Source organism: Polistes canadensis, unplaced genomic scaffold (assembly GCF_001313835.1).
Source record: "Polistes canadensis isolate GaletaPanama2010 unplaced genomic scaffold, ASM131383v1 scaffold_0, whole genome shotgun sequence".
Classification (NCBI taxonomy): domain Eukaryota; kingdom Metazoa; phylum Arthropoda; class Insecta; order Hymenoptera; family Vespidae; genus Polistes; species Polistes canadensis.
In genome coordinates, this window is record NW_014569547.1 from 2,473,018 (window position 1) to 2,484,950 (window position 11,933).

Here is an 11,933-nt window from a genome sequence, read left to right on the forward strand (position 1 = left end):
AATTATTCCTACCATTTTAAATAATCCTAACAGAATTTCAACAAATAATGCGCAACAAAATTTTAAATTCTACGAAAATAATCATCGTTCTGGTCTAAAAGATTAAAATTTAATCACCCGATTGTGCACTTACTATTTATTTAACTTGAATATTTTTTTTACGCTTGCTTGAAAAAACTATAAATTTTCTTTTTATTATAAATAAATTATAATCAATCGTAAAATCTTAAAGCAAGGATAAGAGACAATATTTACAATCTATAAGAATATATCAAAAAAATTTGTCGATAAGGCAAACAAATTATTGTATGAAACAATTTGATAATAATTATTCATAATAAAATGAATCATTATATTTTTATAATATCTCTTACCAATTGGTACTTTTTCAATGGCGCATCTCGGTGATCCCGGTTTGACTGGGCTAAGAGGTTCCGGATGAATGGGCGAACAATTGGCAACCGGTGTTGTCTGTTGAGCTGGAATTCTTAACGGCGGCAGAAGGGAATGCGGCAACAGAAGGCCTACGTTTCGGGCCCACCAAGTGGTCCCGGACGTCGCGTAACCGCTGTACATCAGGCCGCAACGCATCTCTAAAATAAGAATGCATTTTTTTTTCATTCTCTTTTTTTGATGTTACCTCGAACGAATATTCTATCGAGAAAATATAAATTCATTCTTAGACTAACGCACATTTAGGGTGTAACTAAAAATAGATCATTTAATTATCATCGTTTAATATTTTCGCGCAATAAAAACTATCAAACTTTACGTTAATCTCTTAAATATTACACGTTTAATTAATATTTCATTTGATTTTTTCTTATCTATATAAATGATATATACCGACAAATATAAATATTTAATTATTTATACAATTATAAAGCAAAAAAAAAAGACATTTCTCAAATGAAAGAAAATGATTGTCTTACCTCGCGTAGGTACGTTCGCGGCATGGGGTAAATTTTGTAGTCGTAAGTCCGAACCATAATTAGATACGAGTGTGAAAGCACTGAAACGGTCCGGAACAGGTACGCAGAAGTTTGAGGGAGGATTAGAAGATGCAACACTGCTAGCACTGCTTCCCGGAGCACCCGGACTCCAAGGAGAGGGTGGTAATGTCACGTTCGGGCTACTTGGAGGAGATAGGGTAGCCGGGGGTGATAATGCTCCCACCGGAACTCCTACAGGATCGCTGTGAAGTTCCGGTTTCATGTGCCAAGTTCGCGGTACCGCTTCTGAAATATTCGCATTTCTCTATCAATACAAATTTTCTTCTATAAATAATTCATTCTTATTTAATTAATTAATCGTTTTTTTTTAAATGATTCATTGAATTTACTATCGTTGAGATAGCATATATTATAAAATTGAAAGAATAAGAAATTTGACCAATAGAAATAACACGTTTACGTAAGATTTTAGATTATATTATAACGAATATATAATATAAACTTACAATATAAAATATATTAGAAAATATAATTGAGAACTATTCATCCGACTCTGACAATGGGTTGAGATACTCAACCCGAAGACTGGTAAAAGCAAATGCGTGACGTCACTCGTGATAAATTGACGGAAGACAATCAAACTGGGCTATCTTCCTCGAAGAAGCATCGAAACGTTGCTCGATATCCGAGCCGGTTAATGATAGTCGAACGTTCGGTAAAACCGGTATTCGATACGCTCACGATGACACGAACATTGCAGCCAAGTAAATAAGTAAAGGTGTGCTCATACCTATAGGTATAAGTACACGCGTACACGATCGTTAATTCAACGTAACCCGAAAAATTCAAGATCAGTAATATCTGGACCGAGAGTAATTATCGATAATTCGAATATCTTCTCGAGAGAGGATGGAGAAGTGTTAGCGAAAGGATAACAGGCCAAGAGAAAGTGTAGATCGGAAAGTAAATGAAGAAGGTAGAGAGGAGGAGGAGGAGGTGGTGAGGGGTACAGGGATGAGTTAAAGAATTGACCAATTCGAAATAACTCGACTCAAACCCTTATTTCATATTATCTTATTTCGATAAGATATCGAAACGTTTGTACGAACTTGATATTTGGTTTTTGGCACGAGCGAGCTTTCTTATTAAAATATTATCGAACGTGGCCGACCTAAAAGGAAGTTGGATAAGTCGAGTACATGTATACATTTCTATATATATATATATATATATTCTATATTCTATATATATATATATACGTAAGTCACGATTTACGAGGTTCGATGTTGTAAATTCAATCCCAATTTAAAGGTTCAAGGTGTATGATCGAAAACGAGTATTTCGAGCTTTCCCTTAGGCGCGACGTTAATTCATTTACCATCATACTAATTCGTTTCTCTTTGTAAGATGCTCGTTAAGAACGAAATATGTATTTTTTGTACTTGATACTATAATATCGATTTCTTTTTTTCGGAAGGATAATTATACGATTTAACTGGATAATAACGATACCATACGAGACGTGGTTTTTTTTTTTTTCAAGATTTGTTTTATATAGGATTAAGAGCACAATTGTAAATGACACGATGAACGATCTTTTCATATATTCATCAATGGTGAATGTTTTCTTGTTTTTCTTTTAACATATAAAAATATATAGGTAATCATTTGATAGGTAGTTATTGAAATAGATGGTTCAAATATTTCACAACGAAATTGTTGCAATCTATGAAAAATTTGAGATGCAATCTTTAGTCGAGTGTTATCGTGTAAAGGTATAATCCTATTGAACGGTAAGCCGCGTTTTTTTACGTTTTACACTCATAAAACCTCACACGGAACAAATATAATATTATATAACACTAAGAACTTGACATTTTTGAAAGTTATTTATTTCATATACTTATATCGTAAATAAATAATTAATATTCCTTAACAAATAATAGTATCTAACTAACATTTAGAAAAATTTAGAGAGAGAAAAAAACGAACAAAATATTACACTCATATTGATTTTCAATTAATCGACAATTTTAACGAAAAACTTTAAATAAAAACACGTATCATACGATATAAATATTTTATTAAAAAGAAGAAAAAAAAGAGAGTGAGAGTAAAAAATAGAAAGAAAGAAAATGATTAAAAAACGTATTTAGCATAAATCGGATGACAACGATTAAACGAGGAATGAGTATTATCTATAGTATTTAAAGATAACTCGATGCGTCAACGATTCCCTCATCTACCGCGGTGTATCTACCCCCATTGGTGGTGGTGGTGGTGGTATAGTCGTTCAAAAACAAGCCAACACCTAAGTACTTACATACATACTATATATCGGCCAAACAACGAAATGAATTATATATGTCGCATGGTGTGCGTGCACATCCTGTATCGTCCTAGCTGACTCGTCAGGAGACGAGATTCTAATCTTATGTTAGGTCGACCAGGCGTGATTGCTCGACGAGTGAGAGCATAATAAAACCTGGTGAAAACGTACGTGTTCCTAAACATGCGTGTGTTATACATAATGAACACACGTACGTATTTAAACACATATAAACGTGCATAAGTATATTGCACGTCGTGCGTGCAGAAAATTTCGAGTGTCTCCTAAGCTGTGGTGGGCAGGGTGACCGGGGATTTGCGTCGTGATCGTAACTCGGTAAAAATATAAAAAAAAAAAAAAGGAAAAAAAAAAAGATAAAGAGGAAAAGTTGATCTGTAAAAAAAATGTTGCACTATTTTTCCTATTCACTAGACACGTACTCGGTTGAACGTCATTTTTATAAATAAAAAACTAGACGAATCGTTGGTAATAAACGATTTTTATGATTAACGGTTGGGTAGGAAACCCGTGTAAAAGTCTCGCGTGCAAGATGACAGGATCTATGAGGTTTCATGTGATTCCGGAATATATTTAAAATACTGACGTTCGAGATGATACCTATCGCCATACGTGCTCACGTTCGAACCCAGTTACTCGTTTTAAGCATAGACAATAACCTACGTTCTAAGCTACAAACTTGACAATTTATTATTCTATATCTCAATTCAAATTTGAATATTACAAATAGATATACAATTTACACATACGTATTTATTTATGTGTAATTACATATGATCGAATAATGAAAAGTATGTCAAAGACGTTCTATCGTTTTTACTGAACGAATAATAAAGATTTATGTATCAATTATACGTATCGACGCTTTTTTCCCCCTTTTAAGAATTACCATTTTTTTTTTTTATTTATTTCTATTTTTATTCTATCGTACTTAACAATGATAAGAATGCACGCGTGATCGTTTTCAAAGTCTAATTAGACTAAAATATTCAACGGGACTGCGTTGCCTCGCATTAAAATGATCGAAATAGTATTATTGACAAAGTGGATACAGAAATGTTTTCTTTTATACGTTTCTTCGAAAAATTCTTTTATATAAATTAAGAGTATACGAACAATGGATAAACAAACAATTATCAAAAGATGGTATTTGACAAAATTATCGTAGAAATTTTTTGATAACAAACAAGAAGAAATTTAAGTATCATCAATTCAATGATTATACGTAAGTATTTAAGTATTATAAGTATATGTAATTACACAAAGAAGGTGTAAGACGTATATAATCTCTTATAAAGAAATTCTTTGGCCTCGTTTAAAACAACTGGCTTCAAATATTATAAATATTATTACCATTGATCTAATCGTGATTGAAATCTTGTTTGATTTTTATATATATATATATTATTTTTTTGTTAATTTCTCTTCTTTATCTCACCGATTACTCGTGAGCCGCTTAATTTGTTTGAATGAAACTAAACGATCTGTTCTATTTTGACATTTGGAAGATTTTCTTTCATTACATTTAATTGGATGCCGTTGTTAACTAATTATCATAAGAGTTGGGACAAATGTGTGTTCTGCATTTGCGATAATATCTGCTTGAAGAGAGTGTTATGGCAACGATTATCATTATCATCATCATTGTCATAATCATCATCATCATCATCATCATCATCATCATCATCATCATCACAACCAACATCATCATCATTATCACTGTGTCATACGATATTTACGCAATCGCAATTATTAATCCGCCTAGTGAGCATGTTACAATTGTGTTTATAGTATATACATATATACATATAACTCAATTATGGTTTACAAATAATTACTACGTAGGAGAAGAAAAGAGAGAGAGAGAGAGAGAAAAAAAGGAAGAAAAATTGTAACAACTGATCAAACACTACGATATATTGCATAGTTGTAAACGATCGAGCATGATCAAGAAGTAAAAGAAAGGAAAAAAAAAAGACAAAAATATAATAAAACTTTCAAGGTTTTTTTTTTTCCCCGAACGATAGCAATCGCATAACATACTCGTATGTGCTTTTATTCGATCATGCATTAGAGAAAAAAAAAAAGAAAAAGAGGAAAAAAAAAGCAATAATCATTCTAATCGCTATATTAAATATCATTCATTTTGAATAAATCTGTGTGAAGATTTAACCGACTGCATTCTTGCATAAAAGATAAGTATAAGTAAAATAGTTTTAACGAGTCGTCGATTGATTTGCATAGATAGAGTCTTTCATTAATACCGAATCATACATTATTGTTACCGGATATGCTAATTATTTACGAGATTATATACGCATATATTTAAACCCGTTGCAACGTTGCTAAAATGAAAAAAAAAATATATATTGGTATATAGCATATCTATCATCTGTAAAAGTATTTTACCAAACGGATTTCATCGTTTGTGATGCATCGAACATTTAAATGTAACTTATTATAATTTGAATTACATCCTTCTGTAATTCTATCACACGTTATATACCTTTTAGTTCATTTTTATTTTTGCATAATTTATAATACACGCTGCGATAATGTTAGAAAATAAAAACAAACTGCATTTTAATACAAAATATCTTAACGCTTAATCAATTTAATGAAAAAATAAGAGAAACAAAAATTTTAATCAGAATACAAACATTTCTAACCGTTTCAATTCATACTTAAGTAAACACGTGTTTAAGTAAGCACTCACATACATTAAAAACACTTTATCGCAAATTGGTGCGAGTTAGCAAAGCTTTTGAAGGAGAGAAAAAAAGAAAAACACGAAAATGAATAAAAATCTGGATTGGAGGAGTGTATATGTGTGTAAATAAAAACGACTAACATGTGTGGCTTCGAGTGAAAAAATAAAAATGAAGAAAAGAAAAAAAAGAAAAAGAAAAAACGGAAACATCCTCGGTAAATGTTAATAACGATACGATTGCGTTATCGTTTGATGAATATTCATGGAAATCTCGAAATAGTCATGAATCGGCTGGGATTGATAGGAACTTATTGACACTGCGACGCTCGTTAAATAGGCCGAAATTTGTTTACCCAAGTGTTGAGAAGATTTTTAGGGAAAGTTTTTTTTTCTTCTTTCTTTCTTTTCTTTCCTTTTTGTTAAGAGTGCACGGAAGAAACGAAATATCGAAAAAGCAGAACGCAACGATGCTATGAAATTTTAACGTTACGCAACCGTAAAAAACAAAAATCTAAATTTTAAACATAAACTCTTTACAATTTTTCATTTACGAGCTACTAAATTATCAAGAAAATAATACATAAGTATATGCATGTTATATGATAGAAAATGACTAATACTAAACGTTACCAATTAACGATGACTTGCTTTTTACGTATTAGCACAGACGCGTTTCGTTTTATTCGAAAATTTTCTTAATAATTGATGCTACCACGTGACTTTCGCGAAAAGATAGCCGGTTATATTTTCATTTTTCTAATACGTGTTTCGTTAACTAGGAAAAATAGTTCAATATTGTTACATTTGTTTTAAATCAAATGACAAATTTTGGTGTTTTTAACAAAATTTCTAATAAAACTCTCAATTTATTTCAATGCAATAATTACGAATAAAAAATTCATTATCATACGGAACAACGAAATAATAATAATAATAGCAATAATTAAACATTGAAATTTGATTTATAATAATGCATGCACATTATGAACTACGACTACCGACAATTTCTTCATTAGCCTCCCCCCCACCCTTTATTAAATTATTATTTATTTTTTTTTAAACGGTAATACTCATTAATAAAAAATCATTACTTACCACACATCACGTTCCTAATCGCAATGGCAACGTAAACGTCAACTTGCTACGAAATCAGGGCTTCTTCTTCTTCTTCCCTCCGTTCATGTAGAAAAGTTGAACGATCGTCCAACTACTACCTGCTTTCTCTCTCTTACACTTCTCCCAGAAATTATAGAAACCAGTTTTCCAATGGGTGGGTGGTATGGGTGTTAAAAATATATATTTAACCAAAGTATCCTTGACTTCTTTTTTCTTCTTCTTTCTTCTTCTTCTACTTCTTCTTCTTAATCCTTTCCTTTAGAAATAAAACGATACCCCTCTATGGTAGAGAGAGAGAGCGAGAGAGAGCGAGAGGGAGAGAGAGAGTTACCACGTGGTTGACCCAGGTCAGGCCAATTTGTCCAATTGACAAGGACAATTAAACGTAAGACGAAACGTATCGAATAATACATACAAAAAAAGAAATGTTATTATTATTATTATTATTAATATTGATCTAACAAACACCCGAAATAAAAAACTTCGTATCTATCTTCTATTTTTTGATGATACGTCGTAGAAAATGACAATCGAAGAAAAAATGTAGAGAAAGATGAAAATAATAATAACTAATGGATTTTGATAATAACGAAGACAAAATTGACAACTGTCTGTCTGATCTATCGAAATCGTTCTTTCTTTCTTTCTTTCTTTCTTTCTTTCTTCCTCTTTCTCTTTATTTTTCTTAGATTCGTCACCCGGTTTCGTCCGCGTACGCAAGATATTGGAGTGTCCTGGCTAAGAGCAGGACCCTGACTGACCCCGGTGAGCCCGCGGAGGGTACGAACGGTCTCGCATAGTGGCGTGCGCGCCGGTAGCTTCCCCTTACCTGCTCGGGTTTCTCTCTTCTCACCTGCGCACCCGTGCGTGTCTTCATGCGTGTATATACACGTAACATACATATGTAAGACACGTATACGCACACGACACACGAGTTATCCAAAGACCACGCCTACCACTCTGCTACGAGCTTTTCAACGGGACGAGACTTTGATAGTAGAAGGGGCAGACAATTTCTCTCTCTCTCTCTCTTTCTTTCTCTTTTTTTTCTCTCTTTTTCTATCCTTTGATGGATGCACATTTGATTCCTCCACATTTGCATAAGTGTCTCTACTCTGTTCTCTTTCTCTCTTTCTCTTTCTCTCTCTTCCTTTTTCTTTTTTCTATCACACATATACGATTTTAAATTAGTCTCCCCATGCTAGCGAAAAGAGAAAAATATAAAACATATATATTCACCACCTTCCGAGTATTCGTTGGAAAGTTTTTTTATTTTTTCAATTACCGTGATAGGAAAAATCATAGGTCACATCGGGATTGACCTATTCGATCTATCGAAAAGAACTATACGAATGTTGTCATTGATTTTTGAGAGATTTTTGCCTAGTGTTAATTTTCGAATTGTAATATTTCGAATTAAATCGTACAACAAATTTTACTTCTTCGTATTCATTTGTTTTAGGAAAAAAAAAAGAAAAAAAAAACTAGAAGAAGATAAAATAGAGAAACACGTGTCATAATGCATTGTTTCAATGTCATCGAATATAATTATAATTCTTATTCCCCGACGAGTAGTCGTAAATAACATTTGTATGACAATTTACAATTTAAAATTTCAAGAACGTAAACTTCAATCGGATATCTATTGAAATATGTCGACCGTAGTTATTTTTAGTATTTATTTGATTTGTTGTTTTGTGTGGTTGTTTCTTTTTTTTTTTCTTTCATACGAAACCGTGAAAAGAATGAAATTAATTTCGATTTTGAAAGATAAGTTTGAAAAATGAAGGTAATCTCGATGATTAATCAGCCCTCTGTCGTTTTCTTTAATCGTTTTCCTTGATAAGTAACTGATTGATTCGAAACGGTACATCGAGAGCAATGATGATCGTTCAATTACGTTTTAAAAATAACGTTACGACGGAAGCATGCCGGCGTTCTTTTCCTTGTAAAGATCGTCGACTCATCGAGATTCATCTTGAGCACTCAATCGACATATATTATATCGGAGAAAGGTAGTACCCGAAATCGTGAATGTTGTTGGTTGACCCACCACCAGGATGATCCCGAGCGGAACAGTAATATCTTTCTTTATTTATACCCCATATCAATACCCTAAATTTTATTCATTTCAAAACTAAATCAATCGGAATCGTTTCAATCGAGAATTTGAACAAAATTATGGCAAATTATTGGACGAAAAAAAAATCAAATCAAATGAAAACAAAATGACAAATGAAATTAAAAATTAGAAAACATGCAATGGCGGGTTTCTATTGAAGAGGTAGTAGAGAGAATCCATCTTGAATACATTTCATCTCTTGAAGCTGATCGGCCCACCACACCAATGAGCATGAGCACGACCAGGAGACGTCTGTAGAGTATGTGTGTGCGCGCGCACTCAAGATCCGCGAGCAGATTTGATTCGGCAAAGCGTGCTGGTGACGGCGGTGGTGGTGGTGTTGCAGTAGTGTGTTGGTGGTGGAGGTGGTGGGTTTAGTATAAGAAGTAGGAGAGACAGAAGTGCGTCGGCGCTGTAACGCACAGTAAAAGAACCACAGAAACAAGGCCGCCTCCTTGTTACCGGACCGCCTAGTTTTAGATTTAGATCCCACCTTCCTTCCTTATTCGATCGTCTTTCCCCTCATACAAACCTTCTTTCTTATAGCAATCTAAATATTTCACTATTTATGTCTATCTAGTATAAATGTATTATACAATAATCTAATATCAACACAGTTACGAGAGTATGCAAATAGTATAAGTATGCGTTATATTAAATGTAAGTGTTTTAAGTATATCTTAAAATGTACCTAATATTACTAAGGAATTGTTTTATATTGCATATATTGTATCAGCATTATAATAATCTCTTACAATAGTCTTTAACTTGATTGTTAAATACTATGATATATAGATAATTAATCATTAACTTTTCTATCCAAAATTATATATAATGGTAAATATGTCCCTTTTTTTTTTTATCGTTATTTGGTATCATCAAAAGCAGTAGCTATGTACAAACTTCGACATATAACTGGCACAATACAACGACGAAATTACCATCGCAATGGGACGAACTGGTGGAAAACTAGGTGAAACAGCTGTGAGAACAATACTCATCGTTTATAGCTCAGCTCTTTTTCTTGCCCTCTTCCAGCCGTTCGTCCAGTATTGCTCATAGTCTAACTCGTTTCATCTGGCCTTCTTCTTCTTCTTTTTCTTCCTCTTCTTCCTCTTCTTTCTCTTCTTCGTCTTCTTCTTCCTGGCTTCCACCACTTCTTCCTTCTTTTTTCACCTCCTTCCTCGAGGTTACTTTACATCGAGGTTACGCGATACAAAAGTGTGTGTGTGTGCGTGTGCGTGTGTATGTGGTTATAGAAGCACTGCAGGTGCACTTACCTGCTGGTCTCTCTCGTTAATGTTTCGTCGTCAACGTTCAACGTCAAAGACATAGTCGACTACGATTACGTTCATAGATTATTATGTAAGTTTCACTTATCAAAACTTCAAGCAATACTTACTTGCTGCTGCCCCATCGTTATCGTTTGATAACAATAAATGGTATTTTCTAAATTTACAAAACGTCTTAATAGTTTTCTTATTCAATGATTTTCAAAATTAACAACGAAAAACAATCGGTTAGTAAATTTTTTCCTTTACTAATGTGAAAAAAATTCAGAAAACCAAAAACGAATAGACAACACCGTGAAAATTAGTCATAAAGATTCTAATCTAACGTTACGTAAAACATGGTTATCGATGTTTTTTTTTAAATAACGCTATAAATATTTTTACGGACTAGATCAAAAATTTTTCGATATAATCTTAGTTAAAACGTTATATTTGTTATTTGTTTTATGGGAAATTGATGATGATAATAAATAAAACACGTTCATAGGTACGAGAATTTTGTTATCATTTTTTTAACATTTTACAAAAATTTATTATTAAAACTGGACAAAGTCCATTTATTTATCTAATTAAATATGTATGCACTATAAACGATTGTCAATCATTTTTCAATACACCGTTTTATGTCGGATAGTTATAAATTGTCTGACAACTAACGATAAGATGAACAAAAATGTCCCGACAACGGTTGACAGTTTTATAGAGAATATAAATACTTTTAAGTTTAACAAGTGCAAATGTTAAGATTCTAAATGATTTAACGATCAGTCGTTAACTTGTTAGGAAAAGAAAAGAAAATAAATGGCGCATCGATTTCAACAAAAATTTATTGCAAAAGAATTTTTACCAAAAATCCTTAAAGTTTCTTTATTCGAAATACAAAAAATTTGTAAATGGGAGCAGTGCAGAATGAACAAAAAAAAAAGTGAGAAAGAGATTGACTCTCGCTTTTTCTTATCTCACACGCATGTTGGCTTTTATACCTAAAAGTAAGTATATAAATGTATGTGCTTGTGTGTGTATATCTGTTTGTATGTGAAAAGATTAAAAGTGGTTAGTATAGAAAAGAAGGAGAACAGTAAAAAAGAAAAGTTTTCGTTTCGCCGCAAAAAAACTTTCTCGCCATTCAATTGAACCAGAAAGGATACAATTTTATATATCTTTCTCTCTCTCTCTCTCTCTCTATCTCTTTTTCTTTTTCTTTTTGTCATTCTTTGTCGAAAAAGTCTGAATTTTTGTATAACGTTTCACGAGTCTTTATTTACATATACACTTACTAATAAGTTACTTTGCATATTCGATCTTACATTGAATTTTATCTACTTACTTTGTGATGTCAGACATGATAAGTTGTTACAGTACGTCTTACTAATTGTAAGAATAGTCAAAAAAA

The 11,933-nt window shown here is 32.4% G+C and overlaps 1 protein-coding gene across 1 annotated transcript in view; it reads right to left on the minus strand.

The window, feature by feature from the left end:
* LOC106786212 (zinc finger protein 2 homolog) overlaps positions 1-10,249 on the minus strand; it is a 36,053-nt gene extending 25,804 nt beyond the window's left edge. The window contains exons 1-3 of the mRNA XM_014747792.1: positions 10,190-10,249; positions 933-1,257; positions 375-593 (exon numbers count right to left, since the gene is read on the minus strand). Coding sequence (XP_014603278.1) covers positions 375-593; positions 933-1,257; positions 10,190-10,249 — 604 coding nt within the window. The remainder of the gene's footprint in view (positions 1-374; positions 594-932; positions 1,258-10,189) is intronic.
* Between the last annotated feature and the right edge of the window lie 1,684 nt (positions 10,250-11,933).